Genomic DNA, 18,422 nt, shown 5'->3' with positions numbered 1-18,422 from the left:
CAGTATCGCTCCTGTGTGTAGCGCTCCGTACGGAGCTGCCTCTTTTTCGCATGGGCTGTGCGGGAGCGCGTACAATAAGATGTGATATACATTTAAAGATAAAATAAACTAAACTTTTATGGTATGTATTTCAAATTAACATACACGTTACTTCCCCACTATGCGTGATATTGTAGTTCATCTGAAAAATACACAACGGCAACAAATAATGTTTCAATAGTGGTAAGTAGCTTCCACGTTTATTGTTATGCTTGAGAGCAGAATAAAATGGATAGATAGTACTTTAAAAACTTAAAACATACAGCATTAAAAAAAGAAGTTTATGAAGACACAACAAGCGATACCGCTCGTTGTATATTTTGCTGGTGCTTACATAGATACGATGGAAATAGAATTGTGACAAATATAGTAATAAGGTGTCTACTAACTGGGGAGGATGGGGAGAGAGGAATCAATGAAAAATCTCTTCAATTTGGTGTCTCCCTGAAGATCACGAGATCCAGAGCTAAGGATTGCACCGGCAGACGCAGCAAGAAGGAAACAGGAACCAGTCCATAAAGATGCCCTTACAATCGTTGTCCGGATCGTACGCTAGCAATCGGTGCCATTTGTACTTCTGCTCACAGCCACAGTCTCCGGAGCAACGGTTAGTTTGGGTTTTGCTGGGCCAAAAAGGTAGAAAACAATAGAAATATAAGTTCACACCAAACTATAGCCGTTTGTGACCGTCTCGGCCGTCAGTCATCTACTTACGAACACACTTCCTGGTGGATCGCCTGCTCAAAGTGCTGCGTGTTGACGATGGCGCGCACCTTGCCGGCGGAATTCGTCGCCCAGTATGGCGTCACTATCTCGATCTTCGACTCGCAGGCATCAACCCTGTTGGAGAACCAGCCCGACAATGTTACACCGGTTGCTAGCTGATCTTTATCTGGCTTGTTGAGAGATCTTACCTGCCCGTGTTGGATTCGCCACCTCCACCGCCACCATTCCCGTTGGCTGGAGTTGCCGTCTGGCGTGCATTGGTACTTCCTCCACTAGATCCACCGCTACTGGCACCGCTGCCACGTCCACCAGTATTACCTCGGGCGCTAGTGTTCTGATTTTGGCGTTTCTTGCGCAGTTTGCTGAAGTACGAGTCGCCACCGAGCCGTACCTCACCGCCCGGCTCACCGTACAGGTCCATCAGTTCCGGCAGTAGCGTAAACTCGTCATCATCACCGTAGGGATCCATCCCCGGTACACTTCGCTTACGTTTCCGCCCCGGGGACGACGACGGAAACCGTGATGCCATCTCGAAGTCACCGTACATTCGCTTCATTAGTGCTTTGTTCTCGTCGATGAACATCTCAATCTTGTCACTAGTTGGAAGAAGCATTAAAAAAGCATCCAAATAGCATATTAAAAACCAACATACACTAAAGAATTCTACTGATAACCATCAGCCGGAGGAAGACGGGAGTCTGCATATTTCGTAGATACTTCAACCACAGGGTACACACTTATGCCACACCACACGAACAAGTGATCGGATCGACCATCTTCCTCATTTACCCCGGTTTACCAATAGTGTTTCGAATGTCACGAGGCAGACTCCAAACCACCCCGACGATGGCCGTTCGCGTGCGTGTACACCGGCGATGACAGCTGGCCTTGCCATTCTAATCAACCCGCTGAACTTCTCTTCAACTAACCGGTGCGGGAAACAAATCGAGTGGAAAATCACTTCAGCACATTAGCGTGTCTCTCTCTCTCTCTCCCTTTTGCTCGGGTGTCGTCTAAAGTCAGTGGCCATGTTGAGAGCGCGACGCCAGTGACCTCATTTCTAAATGTCACTTATTTATCTTTCTCATATTTTAGCGCATCCGAGACCCGGTGGATTGGACCACATTTGAATTCCGGACGCATTGATCCGGCAGTTCGAACCAGAATTGATAAAAGTAAGGGGAAAAAACCCCGCACAAACCGACAGACACACGGTACACCTTTCATCATTCGATCTGGTAGATCAGCAGTAGAAAGAGTAGTAGCAGATATTCAAAGATCACCGACTTTTGCTTTGATGATGGTATTTGAAAGTCGTAAAAATTCGTTTTCTTAAGTGAGACAGCTTAAAGGCTTCCAGCCATAAAATATTCAACAACATCAGAATACACTCTAATGAATTCTACGTGCCATGCTGCTCGTGATCATGATCGATGCAGTTCACAATGGCGCGCCATAAACCGCACATGTTTATGGGCCACTTTACCCAACCCAGGCTACATTGTACATGTTCAGCACGTTCCTGCTGCCCGAACTGCTTCTCCAACTCACCTAGGATAGGTATTGCCCGCCGTCGGACAGAACAGTTGATGGTACTTCTTTATGCAAGGAACACCTCTGATGACATCTCCATGAATGCTGAGCCCGAGTGCGACGGATAAAGCTGTCCACCATATCTGAAATGGAGAAAGGAAACACAAGTGTGTGTGAAGAATTGGCGGTTAGAATTGCATCGAAATTATGACGAAATTCGTAGGTAGTAGCATACATGCACAAAAAAAACCGTCAAGTAGATTCTAGTGAATGACCTATGGAAAGTTTTATCTAGTGAAGCAGTAGAACACTGCCTCTTGGAGCTGGTGTACGTGCGGGACGATCGTCGTTCGTTAAAGTACGTGTTCGTGTTGTGCCGTGTCCCGGGAACCATTTGCACGGACTGGCCTGACCGTACTAACAATTCGGTCCGTGTGTGTGATTCATCGAAATTTGCAGGCGTGCAGTATACCAAAGTCTGCTCACGTCTTCCAACCAACTGTCACGACGCTGCCGGTGGAAGTATAAACAACCGATCTGGACAGTCTTGTTCTCTGTTTCCTTTATGTTGCACCACCGGTACGCCACAGCAGCAATAAAATCCGACCAGCAAAAAAACACTTTTCGGATACCGTCTCTGGCCAACTTAACATGCGCCGATTGTCCGGAAATATTGCTACACCAGCGTCCCGCCACGTATCCACGGTGCCACGGTCTGTAACTCTGGATAGCAAATTGATTTATTTCTGCTTTTTTATGGCGTGATTCGACGCCTGATGGATCGAGCTCGGCTTCTTGTTTAAATATAGGCCCATACACTGGCACACTGGAGGATGTCAATGGTTGGGACGTGAACGATCACGACAATGCTGGCGTCCGTTGGCTGGTTAGCGGATTGACAGTGTGAAATGCGATCGAAAGCACACAATAAACGGGAGCACTCGCTACCAGGTGGCATTATCACGGCCTTGTCCTTGGCGTGTCTAAGGCTAGAAATTAATTAATTATCATTTCATAACCAAAGCAACCTATCGGTGAACGTCTGTTAATGGACGCGTAAGTATCCGAGTAGAGGTGCACAACCCCTCACCAATGCCAACACCGTTCGGTTCGTTCTGGAACCGTGGAAACGTTCTTACAGGTGGTACTACTGCCGTTTATACCCGTCCATCTAACAACGCCCCGAGTGGGGAAGTGAATGTGAAGGTCATAGTGACCCAACCTATGGGAGATTTCGATTCGTTCCAAGAACCACGGAGAACCCAAATCCATGTGGCAACCCCGGGTACGGTGTCGGTACCGATTAAGTCTCCAATTTTATTATACCACCATTCAACGCTGAACAGTTGCACCACAATACCTAATGGGTTCAATCCAACAATCATTAAACCACTGTAGAACATTCACTAGGAAGGAAGGGATTGAATTTATTGTCCGGTGCTATATTCTCATGCGGCCAAAATATCAACCCGAATCGAATCAATCACAGCGTCAGACCACAGCGGAACTCATGTACAATTTTGGGTGTGTAACGATAGAAGAAGCAAAACTCATTTTCGTCCATTGACTTAAACATTATCCGGCACGTAGCAGCAACAAAAAAGCATCGAAAAAAACACGAAACAAGTTTCCGCCAGACAAGATGATGTTTGTAACACGTTTTTTTAATAGTGCAACAAACAAACAAACAAAAAACCGCAATAATACAACTAAGCTGACAATCGTACCCCACCACCGAAGCAATTCTTATGGTCGTGGAGCATTTGTTTCGACGGAGCGACCCGCGCCGTTGGATTCATGTTTCCAAACAAAACAAAAAAATGTCACGTGGGCGTCTGTTAAGCCGGTTTTGCGCTAAGTCTTCTACCGCAAGTCAGAACATGGTTTTGGTGACCAGACCCACCAAAAAACCAACCAACCGGGTATGATTGATCTTCCTTTCCCTTCAGGCATCCGTGAAACCGCAATACCTATTCCCTCTTTGCCGGATTCCATTTGCATAAAAAAATAACAATCTTTTAATCTATCGCATCACGTCAATGACACCGTCAGAAAAGTGAACTTTTGGTGGTTTTGTGAACTGTTCTAAATGGGAACAAAATAATCTACTATTAATAATTTAAAATTGATATCTGTCAAACGTAATAGTAGTTGGCAAACCATTCGTGACATATTTACGAATACAAGGATATAAATATTATAGCAAAACTTAGCTTAAATTTGGTACATTACTTGAAGCTAGACCTCTCAGGACCTAGGGACTATAGCCCAAAATGTATTCTGAGATTTTAATATCTAGACAAATTACTAAGAATAAAACCAATAGCATGATACTAAAGGTTACTAAAGGATACTAAAGCTGTTTCTGTGAAATTATATCACCAAAACCTGAAGAAAAAAATAAGCATACAACTATTGATTGACTATTGCTCTAGAATAGCGTCTAAGAACTTAGTCTACTGAGCAGATTATTTTTACAAAGACACGAGAACTCTTACAAGAGAGGAAAGGTCTTATACAGTGTCCTTATCCATACCATACTAGGCACTTTAGACTCATAATTCAGCTGCGTTATAAAGAACTAATCATATCAGGAGAATGTCTACATACATATGTACATCCTCGCCAAATCCTCTCAGGTCACCCAACAAAATTGAAAAAGGTGCATGATAATCGAAGATGATCTCAAAATCGAAATCGAAAGATCTCTGGATAACTCTCGGTGAAAATGTTCTATATTGCACTAGTAACCTTATTAACCACCAGTAATATCATTTTTAATGTATTGTTAATGACAATTATATGCAATTTCATTTAAACACTATTTACTCCATTTACTTACCGGTATTTGGATGAATGTTCCGTTGCTGACTTGAGGATACGCGAATAATGGCACAACAGGTACGGTCCCATTCTTTATAAATATGGGCCCCTGGATCGGTGTGACTGTTGGCATGCGAGAGTTTTTTCGGTTATCTGTAACGAAACGATCAACACATAAAGTTTAACCTGTTACGCGCAGCTTCAACTTAACAATGGTATGGTATGGAAGTTAGAAAACGAAATAAAAAACCATTAAAAACCACACACCCAGCCTGCGGTTCAAAAGTATCACTCGCCAAAAACACGTTCACTACCTACAACGGTTCGTACGTGAAATGCTACATATTGCGGAGACGTTAGCTCAACTGTTTAATTCATACAAAACGCATAACGAGTGTGCATAAGTTTCACCGAATCCGATTAGATCGACGATCGCTGATGATGCTTTTGCGAAATGTATACACGCTGCGGCGACATGCACGAGATGCATCCGTACAGCTTCAACCACCAGACCGGTTGTACTGGTGTTGCATAAAAAAAATCCCCCAAAAGCTTCCCCACGTACTGAGCCTAGTCGAATCAGTACGGGATTGTGTATTAATTGGAGCTCCGAGTGGGACGGTGTTAATTGAATAAAACGTTTGTCAGTGTAGCCACAGATACCACAGCTCTAGATGAATGTAAATGATACCTGCGTGAGAGGCAATCCATTTTGTTTTTTCGTTGTTGTATGAGCATTTCTAGCTACTATTTATCTAGCAGCGTTCAGCTACGAAATCAGACATTACGCATACAGGCGGAAGATTGTTTTGAGCGTTAGTTCCCCAACGGGATATGCATCGGGGCGTAACGGACTATACTCTAACGCCCAAAAAGGAATCGCCAAACAAACCAAACCCAGCACAGGCAATAAACTTTACATGGTGCAAAATGCCATCCTCCATTGCTGGCGCCGGCTGTCAATTTATGCTGTCAAATTTCGCGACAACACACGGCACACACGATCACACACCCTCAGGCACTGAAGTTAATAGGTTTGGAAGATCGTGCGGGATACAACGACATCACCAGAAATTCACATCCCTTCCCCATACCACGTCGATCGAACATGATCAAGAACATGATCGCTATTAAATGGCGGCCCGTGGAAGACGACCTTTAGCGAGTTTCATGACCGTTGCATTGCCGGCGGCGAAAGTCAAGGTTAACGGTGACCCTGTTCCACCACTTTGACAATCGACATCACCTACGCAATTCCGCACTGTTCAGGACAGTGCAGATCGCATGATTCACACGCGCACGCACACTCGCACACAGGTAAAGAATGCAAAATCGAACGAAGCTTAGCGAGCGATCGTATGCAACAAACCCAAAAACAGATCGAGCTGGAGCACATTCTTCCGGCGTTAGCTGTCCGTGGATTAAGGCGTGTACGCATGAGTAACGGTTGAGCAGTATGGTGAGAACTGGCCTTCGTAAGCTAATGGGAAGGAGATGACGTTTCCTTTCACTTATCTTTTCCGGCTGTATGTCTACAAAGAACGATCTATTAGCCATCGTGAAAGAATGTTAACAGGATCTCCTCACTAATGCTATCCTTGCGAGAACGGATCAGTCAGTGAACTGTTTTACCTTTAATAAATCCAACTGTATTCCACTTCTCTCTCCGTGAGAGGTCGCATCAGCAACAGCAAGCAAGGTGTGAATTGATTGACAAATAAGTATTCAAAGGTTTCGCGCAACTGCGTGACATAACCGGATCAGTAATCCAGTGCATTCACTTACACCGTGATGCTAATTGCGTAGATTAACCTCCGAGACGGTACATATATCGGCTACTAACACCGCTAGTACACTGCTACAGGACGATCACATCTGTCAAAAGCAAAGAAGTTCATGTTTGTGTTTACGATAACGGTTTGTGGTGCTAGATTTGGGATGTATGTCGAAGGGTAAATTTGTTAGCGATGTTGGTCGAATTTGTTACTACATTGTAGGCTTGTGTATGCAAAACACAAAAAAGGTTTCTTTTTCATCGAAAAAAATATTGTGATTGAAAACGAAAGTTTTGGCTTGTGACGGTGATCAAGACACCCAAAAGTGTATTAGGATTGTTATTACACTTTAAGATCACAGAGCATAATTAGATATTTAGATGATTAACTTGTGCAAACTTAGTTCAGCTAGTCAATTAGTTTACTTGTCCACTAATTTTATTTTATTGACAACTTCTGCCATTTGTTAAACGACCCAGTAGTGTCGCAAATGGTTGTGGTATTCAGTAGTATAATTTTCTTTTTATTTGAATTTGCTATCTTCAATTCTTATTCCAATGAATCAACATATCTCCAACACGCTTCTCATAGAATACTATCCAAAACGTCTAGGGCACGGCAGCACGAGAACCGACCGTGTGATTGCTTTGCATCTAATTACTCGGAAGATACTTCTGTTTATTTGAAGTATTACGAAACATTCAGCATTGAGGAACGTCCTTCAAAACAGCACCTCACACTACAATATTAGCGCATCAGCTGACGATTATCCCGGGAAGGCATGACAATAATTCCAGCCCGAACCGTTCAAATGCTACACCACCACCGAACCAGCACCCGGCACACCTAATCGTCAGCTAATCAAAGAGAGCGTTAATCAGCAGCACATACCAGCCCACGTAGCAGCAGGTGAGATATTTCCATCACGTACAACACAGCCCAATCGTGAAATACTAAAGACGATCTGTGCTTCGTGCGTACGCCGCAGCAATTATCAGTAGTGATGTTGCTGCTATTGGTGCGTTCCCATGCAACCCCTAACACGTGTCTGAGACACAGGGATTGCCTACCAGTGTTGGAAAACAAAACAAGACACCCGACGCAAACACAGACGGAAAGCTCAAGTGAGCGCGGGCCTACTAACATACTGACTTACTGGCTGACTGGCATTGACGTGAAATTGCCCATTGACGGCGGCGCGTAAGCGAGATGAGATTTGTTTGTGAATCGTTCGTTTTTTTTTTCGTTGTTGCCACCCCACCTATCTCTCGTCAAACAACCTGTCCAGCGTGTCGCTTTTGCTGTATCTTCTACCAACGGATTTCGTATTTCGTTACAAAACGTCTCAAAACGTCGGCATTTGTTCGGGGCTGTAGATCACCAACACGGTTCATCGCTAACGACAGTTGGAGAACAAATCATTCCAGTTGCTTGATGAGCTACTGTCAAAAACAAAAACCATTCCTGAAGATCACACTTCAGTGCCAGCGTCTTTTTATAATTATTATCCTCCTCTTTCTCTCTCATCATCGCAGTACGACCACGCAACTCATCCTCCTATTTGCGGGAGATTGTAGGCGACTACTACCATCTACCAGTTGCTACAGTGAAACCCGCACGATCATTCGCACGTGCCGACATCCGGTCGGAAGTGGCCGGATGTATCACAATGCGCCCCGACACTGACGTAACGAATCACAGAGAATTCTCACAGGATGCTAACGCGGGAGATGTAGATTTTGTGGTTCGTTAATTAAACTTTGCACATTTTATGACACGCTGACGCACGCACGGTCACGGCACACTTTTGATGATCGCGCTCAACCCGTATTGCCATGGTAACGCAATACATTCGGATCGGTAAAACTGGGAAATGGATGGATAATGTTTGTGAAGCGACTCTGAGACCATCCTACGCCACAGCATAAAACAATGGAGACCGTTCTTGAGCCGTTACTGTCTGAGAAAAGTCACAATGCCGTACTGTGGAAGCATATTGAATTCAAATCTTTTTGTTACACTTTAACGTGAAGCAATCTCTTATTTAATCACAACCTAAATCTTGATCGAAATATGGCAAAAGTGTGGCTGGATGCTACTTTGCCCTGAAAGTAAAAACACCTTACCTCAGCTCTAAACTAAAAAGCGATGATGGGCCATTCAAGGTTAAGAAACACTGACATTCACTGCACTGCTCTGCTAAAGGCATCTTCTCGCAGCCAATAAATCAATTAGTCACTCGACCCGAAAGGACCAAAGGGACGAGCATGTGCGTGGGAACGTCAACAAACACTCATCACCGGCTGCACGCGAATGGACGAGTGATGGATCACAGCTGGTACGGAGTGATCCGCCGCGATCGTACCGTGCCATAAAACGCGCAACGGTTCGTGATCTTTAAAAAGGCAATCACCCTCTCTCCTTGCCGGATGATGAACGGCTTCCAAACGTTATTGATTTTTGTGCAAGCCAACACGAGCCTCCGTGGTCACAAGTCTGCACCTTCATAGCTCTTCAGCTATCCTGTACCTAGCCGATGCAAAGGACGCTGCTTTTACCGCGGCGCATCATTGTGGTCGGCCCATCGGCCACGATATGTTTGCGCTGGTTGGATTGCTTTTGTACCGTACCATTAGCGGCAATACGCTACACAGCGTGTCAGGGTTACCGTAAGTACATGGGTTTTTGAATGCTACACAACAAATTATTCATTCCATTGCGTTGACATCTTAAGCATTTGGAGAAGCAGTAGCCGTGGGGTATTGTGGTGTATGGAGCGATCCTAATGTTTATCAGCAATCGAACATCATACGTACATGGTGTAGTGGTGTATATTTCATAAAGATTGCTTTGCAATACGTGCTGATTGGTTAGGAGCCAATATGCAGTTAAAGCCATTGTTCTCTTTGCCATTTTATACAGATTTTTTTCATAAAGACATCAATAGCCATCGCGACATGTCTCTTCTCTCTCTTCTTGACTTTTAACGACCTTACAGGTAACGCCGGCCATTTCTGGCTTACTAGACTTATTTTTACCACGTAGCCGGATAGTCAGTCCTTGCTACGGGGAGACGGTCCGGATGGGATTTGAACCCGATCCGGCCGTGTGGACTGGCGCCGTTTACCACATGCACCACCGGGCCGCTCCAAAGCGACATGTATTCCACACGAATATATTCTGTTAAAGTCGTATAATATAGTGAGTAAAGATAGTGTCATGGAAAAACTCTTCTTTTTTTGTTAAATAATTGATCCATGTTAGACAAAAGGAAGCCTTAATATGTTGTATAACAAAGTTCTTTAAAAATCACCTATTTACTGAGCTCACACAAATATGAAAATTATGTTGACTAATTGCCTAAGTGTTCGCACCTTGGTAAGAACCAGTGTTGTGTTCTTTTTTAATTGAAGATATAGTTCAAGATAATTGAAAATGCCATATCACAATTACTTACAAATCAATATCTTCAGCATACTTTACAGAAACATGTGTTTGTTATCCCGAAAATGACTCCTCCAGACACTTACCTGAGATCCCAACAATAGGAGTCACCTCCACCGCTTCGTCGTAGTAATCGTCATCGTCCTCCTCATCGTAATCCAGCACCGGATGTATCGAGGTACGGGTACCGGTTGACCCCACGCTAGCATACACGGGCGGTCTCTGCGGGTAGTTGGCGGCGGCGGCGCCACCCTGATTGACGGGCGTACGTGGTGCCGCCGGCTGTGGAGTATTGGTACGATAGCTGGTACCCGTCTGTGGGTTCGCGTGCTGATCCGCAAATGGACGGCCAGGTTGCGTAGCGTAGCTACCGGACGAGTACTCGTAGTACGCGGGTTGCTGAGACGGTGGCTGAGGTTGCTGCGGAACACCCGCCGCATTCGACGGATTACCGGTACCGTCCCCGTACGTACCCTCACCGTACGTCCGACCGGGTGGTTGCTGTGTCTGTGGGGGTGGTGTGGGTGCCTGTGGATAGTTGGCACTTGGCGGGATGTACGATGGAGGAGGCAAGTAGTTGTTCCTGGGTGTTTGTCGGTACTGAATAGAATGTTGCTGCGGTTGCTGCTGCTGTTGTTGTTGAGGAGACTGCTTTGCTTGTCGTTGTGGTGGAGCATATGGAGCATTTTTGTAAAAATCCTGATCATCTCCTTGATGGCCAGCGGGACCGTACAGCAGATTGTTTACAGCCGATGCATGCTGATTTTGCAACGGGCTTACGGTAGCCCACGTTGGGGGCTGAATATTGCCAAATGGCAGCGTATAGTTCACCAAAGCCATCGCGAACACTTAACTAACGGATATATCAAGCACTGTATTATTCAATTCAAACACTTGCTCGTACACGTGCACAAATTCTTCAATGTACTTGCTATGCTTAGAGGCACGCAATCACTACATAAGGCCATTCTATCTGCATCACATTGCACTACACATTCACAATCATTCGTTTAACACGTACGTGGACGTTGATGATCGACAAGAATCGAAATTAAATCCACAGACTATGCTCGATCACTTCTTCGCATCAACTTCCCTGCAGGTGAACATAAAGCAAAATTTGTTAGTATTCATAATGTATGTTAAGCTTACCTAAAGACAGTATTTCCCTTTAACTCATCACCATAACTTATGCTTATCAATCAGCTTAGCTGTTAAACACTCTTTATCACTTCTGCCCAGAATAACGATTAACTTGCATCATCGGATCGTTCGCCCCCCCGGTACGGTAACTTTCTCCTTCCAGCAAATCGGAAGGAGTGAGCCGGTCGGCGTGGGGGGAGGATCACATATGAAATCCCCAACAACCCATTACATAACCCCCCATAACGACGGCTTCATTTGCCTTATGATCCTCTTCGATCGTGGCGTGTGTCAAATTGCCATTCACTGAACGGCAACACTCTTTCTCACACTCGCAAACGTGCTGAAACGAAAACGAATAAATTTATGATTATTAACTCCTCCCCCCCCCCCCCCCCCCCCACCGAAAGGCAGGGATGCACACCGTAACGGCTTAACGGCAGTGATCAAAGCGAAACCCAATGCGCATGTTGATACAATGAACTTTGGCTGACGTTTGCCAGTGGCTTCTTGTAACCTGTTTGCTCTGTCGACTGCGAACACGGTAGCAGATCCAGTGCTGGCACATACATCGTGTATCAATCCCACCAGACATTTCCTGACAAGTGCTTAACTGCCTGACGCATGCAAAACATTACGCGTTTGAGGGTACTTAAATCTTGTTTTTGGGTGATTTTCGATCTAGATATTAAATCGCTCAGCTAATCAAAATATAGATTGTATTCATTCAAGTGTCTTTAGCATTTTTTATCTTTTTTTGGATCAGTAATCCAAATGTTAATAATTGTAACCAATAATAATATGCCCAATATTTATTAATATTATTACATTCATTGCCACTGAATGATTTTGTTTTAATACATTGCAGCAAATCCTTGAAGTTTTCATTTGAAACCATTCAATGGCTAAGTTCTACTGATTCTACTGTTCTCAGTCTAGTCATGTCCCATCATATCGTTGTTTGACTTGTTTTACTCCGTTAACCTGGGTGTAATTTCTTTACCAACACAGCATCCGAACCCGTTCTTTCTATTACAAATTATAACACCCAATTCCGCCCTCGGTATGCATGAATCAACATATACCCACGCTAGAAGTGATTTGTACCTTCTGATCATTATCGCCGTGACGTTTGGGCGTTGCTGGTCTGAAATTGGACAACGAGCTTACCACTTACCAAGAACGTGTTCTACAAGACATAAACCATTTGCGGGGTGGTTTTATGTGAGCTTTTTTTCCCTGCCCATCGAGTATGTGACTCATTCTGTATCTTGTTGAAGGTACTGAGGGTACTATTTGCGAAACAACGCAGCAAGGTATTGTAGAGCGCGAGTTTTGTTATTGTTATATGAAAAGTAGTGGATTTCCACTAGTTATGCGATAAATATCTGCTTTTGAAACTTCCTATCGTTAAACAAATGAGTCAAAACCGCAATAAAACACAGCAAGAACAAAAACAGAATGATCCAATAATTCTCCAACTCCCGGTGTCTTCTCTTACCTTTGCCTTTTTATACCTCTTTCCGGAAAAAGAACACCAAACACGTAACAGTGTCTTGAACAAGATTTATCTCACCCAACAATGTTGCCCCATCGGTGACGCGGAGACAACGTACGAACAAAAGATCTGACCCGTTCGTGGCTTGGATTATTAGGTTCTTTGTTGTTTCCGAGCCACTTCCGTGCGGAGTGGCTGAATAGCAAAACACCACAAAACATTGCTACTAATAAAATATACATCCCTAATTGGTTTCCATAAAATAGACCCGTGGAGCTGTGGGGTCACACACTGAAGCTACATAGACAGGCGCGGATAAATAAAAGGAATTTCCTGCTCGACATACTACGCAAGATGCAGTAAAGTTTCATCGGAAAGCGACAGCCGCTGGCGTGTGCAGCCTTGGCGTGGAGATCCTAGACGAGTGCGGTTTAGTACATCGTAGTAGTACGACAGCGGGCGCTGGGACGGGCCACCCCAAGCAGATACCTCGGTGCTCCATATATGCCAGGTGGTGCTGGTGGCGCGTTAAAGTCGTGCACTTATTATGTATGCAAATGACTGTCAATCCTTTGGCGGTGGCGTTGCAGTCCAAGGACAGGCGCGACATGCACCCGAGCGGACCGTTGCGCCCAGTGCCACGGAGATCACACACGGTCCAAGCATACCAATTAAAGCCGTTGACAAGATTGTTATTGATCATAAGCGATAATCGATCGGGCAGTTTGTTGTGTTTGCTTTGCCAACTCTCTCGTTGAACAAATGGGCAGTCATTACGTATATCTCCCTCCCTCTGTAAGACAAACGACAGTATCCTTCAAACGATTCCACCCGGGCAAAGATAGGTTCAAATATTCAAATAAACAAAAGAAAACATACTCATAACGGGATCGTTTATATCGAGCAGCAATCGTTGTAACAAAAAAAAAACAGACACACACACACACACACACACAATAGTGATCTGACCTTTTTCTCCCCTTCGTAGACTACCAGTGATTTTTTTTACACATGCATGATTTATGACTGTCCTTTGCAAAGCTGTGGACGTAACTGTGGACGCGATCGCATAAAGTCCGAATCAAAAGCAATTGGTTGCAGCGTTTGTGCATAACAACTGACCTGTTCGTGTCACGCTAGCTAGTGCTTAAACTATACAGATCGAAGTATGAATATGTTAATTCTGAACAACATTGACCAGCTTCCTGGACACAAAACACGCTTTTACAACAGTAAAAAAAAGCCACAACAAAAAATCTACCAGAAACAGGTGAATGATCGGTTACGATACTCAGAAGCAGTATCACATGCAATGTCAGAAAGCAGAAATTCTTGTCGTGAACGTGAAGCAGCTTGACGTACATTGTATACAATCAAACAAACGCAACCGAAGAAATACATCTTCCAAACCACCCGCAGATGTACCCGCTTCCAATACAAAGTGGAAGCACAAGAAGAAACCACTCTCAGCTGTGTGAAAGTGTTATTTATCATTATCAACCAAACGGATCCGGTGAAGACACCCTACCAGACGGCAAAATAAACATTTCTCGCTTCCTCCTTCCCGCTCCACAAAACAAGCCATGTGAGTGACGCGAATTAACGCACCCATACACCGACCACAATACGTGTGGCCACTCGAAATCACAAGCCCCCCCCGGGTGATGTGAGGTCCATTGATGAATATTAGCGATAGCTACGCCACCACGCACCGCCATGTGCTCTTTTGATGGTGCGTTACATAAAAACAAGGCGACATCCTCACGCTCGGTCGTGTCGGAAAAGCATTGCCGATGACAGATCCGTGAGCTGCAAAATATCGTACCGTGCACGATGACGCTGTATGCTGATTTCGATTCCGAACGATTTCGAACAAAAGACTTCAATTACTAACCACAAGCGACGAACCCTCGATTCACGAAAGCAAATCGAATAAAAACGGTAACTAATTGGGCTTTTTTCTTTTCTTTTTAGTTGTATTATTCACTTCAAACGAATGATTACTAATTGTTTTTCTAAAAATCAACCCTTAAACTGCACTACATTAAACACAACTGTTTGCCACTGTCTGCCGTTCGTGCGCCGTCGATCTCGCACAGACGAAAGTGAAATCAATGGTTCTTAAGTAATGCAGACCAGCATCGTCACGATCAAGCATGCAAAGCTGAAAACCTGACGCAATCGGTCACCACCGCAAGCATCACATAATATCGTACCCATCCTGCACAGGTGTTGTGAAACCGGACAAAAAGCTCCACATCTTCGTTCGTCGCGCGGCCCGCAAGATCAACCCGTGCCGGGGTGGAAAAGCAGCATCGGCCACACAAGAAAACAAAAGCCCAAAAGGAAGCACAAACACCCTTTTCCCATTCCACTCGCTTCCGTTCCTCGGCACAACACTCTTTTTCGATTTTCGCTCTCCTTCTCTCTCTCTCTCTATCTATCTCTCTTTCATTCTCTATCTCTCTTCATTGTCTCCCTTTTTGTCACACTCCTTTCACCGTGAATGTCACTCGAAAGAGGTTGGCAAGATGGGGAACTAGACGCGGACCGTACCGACGCTCCCATCGGCCCGTTTAAGGTTAACCACCATCACCACCCCAAAACAAAAAAAAAGCATAATTCCGACCCGGCCAGAAAGCGGACCACTGACGATGCGGTTGATATTCATTCAATTTCTCAATGTCACGCGTCCACCGTACGAACCAGATTTGCTAGTACATCAACTCATCTCTCGCCCCAAAACGTGTGCCGATCGACCGATCGCTCATCATATCGAATCTAAACCGTGGCCACTATTTCACCATCGCGCTATTTGGATTCGCGTCGCTCCTCCACTACTAAACACACAAACAATAATGCGCACACACACACGCACACATACACTCAAACTCACATTAGATGATGGTCCGCAAATGAACAATTACAACCGCTTTATGATTTCTGTGTTTTTGCCATCAAGATCGGTAACCTTTAGCGATGATTTGCACTTCCAGCCAAACGGTTACGGGGTTTGGAGATCCGGGGTCGACCGGGGGGGAAGGTACCGGGCGAATGGGGTTGTTGAAGAAAATAAAACAGAAGAAAAACACACAACATCGACCTTGTCCACACCCCGGTTCTGGGTGGCTTACCGTGCCTACCCGCCCATTTCCACGATCGTAAGGGCGTTTGGCCGCGGTTCCAAAGGAAAGGAAGCGAAACAATAATTACATTAGCTCGGTTTTGGGGGTCAGTTTGATGCTGTTTCCTATCAAAGTGGGTTCCCAAGTGCCGTGCTTCCCCTCTGCTAATGTTCCCCTTTCAGCCTCAGCTGGCAATGAACTTCAAACACCTTTAGCGGGCGTAATTGGCACGTAAAGAAAGGAGGTTGAAAACAAAACAAAATTACACTTCCCAACCACTGAATCATTCGCGAATAATCACCAAGAACACTCACTCACTTCAAACAACCGATGGAATCGATTCGAGTTTATCACTTCAACAATGGAAACACCAACTGCACACACGCGTGCCAAGTTTGGCGACTTTTGATTGTTTGCTTGAGTTTGCCGACGAAGCAACCAGACGGAACGATCGCGCGTCCTGCCACTACCAGCTGACGATGCGCAATGAAACGAATCACCCCGATCGATTATGTAAAAATTGTCCGATCGGTCGAGAGAGAGAACGTTAAAAAAGGGAGAGAAAGAGAGAGAGAGATGCGTGAGAGACGCACTGCAAAACTGTAAAGAGTGGGAGGGTGCTTGAAGATCAAGTTGGGTGTGAGAACGTATAGTAAGAGGGATGTTTTAGTAGTGACCGTAGAGCGTCAATGTTCACTCTCTACTATGACTACCACCATCTTAACGCTCCGATATAGTTTACTCTCTTTTTAATCTGTGTTCTTATTCAAATATTTTTAGTATAATATTTGACGTGCCTAATGAAATATTAACTGTACCATTATGAAATATTTTGCTCACCTTTGTTAGCTAGATTTAAGCTCAATGCAATCATAAGTAAACAGTTTTTAATCGAAAATTGTAACAGAATGCATTTTAAATGCAAAAGTAGCCATTTGCCATCCATGGCAAGTAGGTTTAAAAATATATTCTTTATGTAGATAAATAGTATTTCAAACTGCAACTAGGAAAAAATAATTAAATTTACTTATTATTACAAAAACTTTTCATATTTTACTAAAAACATGTTGACTTTACAAATAAAACGTATGAACCTTAATGAAAATTAATTTTCTTCGTTGTACATTTTGTATATTTCTTACTGTGCGTTTAACAAACTTTTGTTAGGTTATTGAATTTTTTTCTAAACAAAGTTATTTTTATATAAAAATAAAAAAACATTTTTACTACAAATAATAAATAAAAGGGCTAAATAAATAATGAGCTAAAAGAATAAAAGTAGTATGTATAGAAAATAAAAGTATGTAATACAAAAAACTGCAAACGGCAACAAGCGACAAACCCTCGAGTTTAATATAATTTTCACTTAAACTAACTTAAGGGATATGATATGATGAATTAAAAATTAAAAAAATAGTATTAAAATTAAATTTCTTCAATTTTTTTGTCGTTAAATATTGTGCTAAATTCAACACTTAATGTACAAAATATTAAAAGAATTATAATGAAACGCTTGGGATAAAAAAGCTTCAACTTAATCGAATAAGTTCCTTTAAAGACAAATTTGATCGATATTTCTATTTGTGTTATTTGTGTTAAGGCAAGAGAAACAGCTGCGTTCAGAGGATAGCGATCGCAAGCTAGGTAAACGCTCTTCATTTGCATGACCGATCGATGGAACGACGGAATGTGACGCGGAACCGATTGATCGAGTCAGAATCGAACGCCGGACGCGAGCCTGCTCAGTCAGAACCGGAAGCGGACTTGAAGGGGAAGTAGCATAATAAAAGTCAACAGATCCGTATCGCGGGAAGATCCCAACGGGGGTAAAGATTCCGATCCGGGAATAATTGATTTGTAACACAGGCATCGAAACTCACCCGCATCTTGATACGTCACTACCGTGACGTTAATGAAGTGGTGATGATGTAAATGATGATTAATCTAAAGCGTTTGAAGGGTTTCGCTTCAAGTAGGGACATTACTTTGCAACCGGGTTTTTTCACCGGCCAATCGTACGACCGTTTTCGACAAGGATGCGGTTGTGGATCGTGGTTCGGCTACGATCGCGAATAAATTGAATGATTCTCAAGCTCGTAAAGGTATCTACCGGTGTGCTTCTAGCAGACGAGCTTGCATCCAATTTTCGAATCGATCCGGTTTTATTTGGGTGTCTTCTTCAAACCCGGACGATCGCCTGCGCGGATTCATCGATCAAGCGCGAGCAAGCTGCCTGATATCGGCATTCCACAAATTCCGGAGTTCAAGGTCAAATCGAATACGTCCTACGACTTCGAGTTTCTTGCGTTGACGTTT

At 43.9% G+C, this 18,422-nt stretch overlaps 1 protein-coding gene across 3 annotated transcripts; it reads right to left on the bottom strand.

The window, feature by feature from the left end:
- Window positions 1-206: 206 nt before the first annotated feature.
- LOC125761197 (protein spaetzle 3) lies at window positions 207-16,758 on the bottom strand. Of its 3 annotated transcripts, none has more exons than XM_049422114.1 (7): window positions 16,421-16,758; window positions 10,427-11,436; window positions 5,141-5,274; window positions 2,317-2,441; window positions 954-1,361; window positions 754-879; window positions 207-668 (listed from the first exon to the last, which is right to left on the bottom strand). In XM_049422114.1, the coding sequence occupies exons 2-7, from the start codon at window positions 11,178-11,180 to the stop codon at window positions 506-508; spliced, it is 1,710 nt and encodes a 569-aa protein (XP_049278071.1). In that variant the 5' UTR covers window positions 11,181-11,436; window positions 16,421-16,758; the 3' UTR covers window positions 207-505. The 3 variants fall into 3 exon arrangements, with proteins under 3 accessions (XP_049278071.1, XP_049278070.1, XP_049278072.1); XM_049422113.1 differs by having other exon boundaries at window positions 16,425-16,758; XM_049422115.1 differs by having other exon boundaries at window positions 207-662; window positions 16,425-16,747.
- Between the last annotated feature and the right edge of the window lie 1,664 nt (window positions 16,759-18,422).

Source organism: Anopheles funestus, chromosome 2RL (genome assembly GCF_943734845.2).
Source record: "Anopheles funestus chromosome 2RL, idAnoFuneDA-416_04, whole genome shotgun sequence".
Taxonomy (NCBI): domain Eukaryota; kingdom Metazoa; phylum Arthropoda; class Insecta; order Diptera; family Culicidae; genus Anopheles; species Anopheles funestus.
Note: the sequence above shows the minus strand (reverse complement) of the source record. Positions and strands in the feature narration are given on the sequence as shown.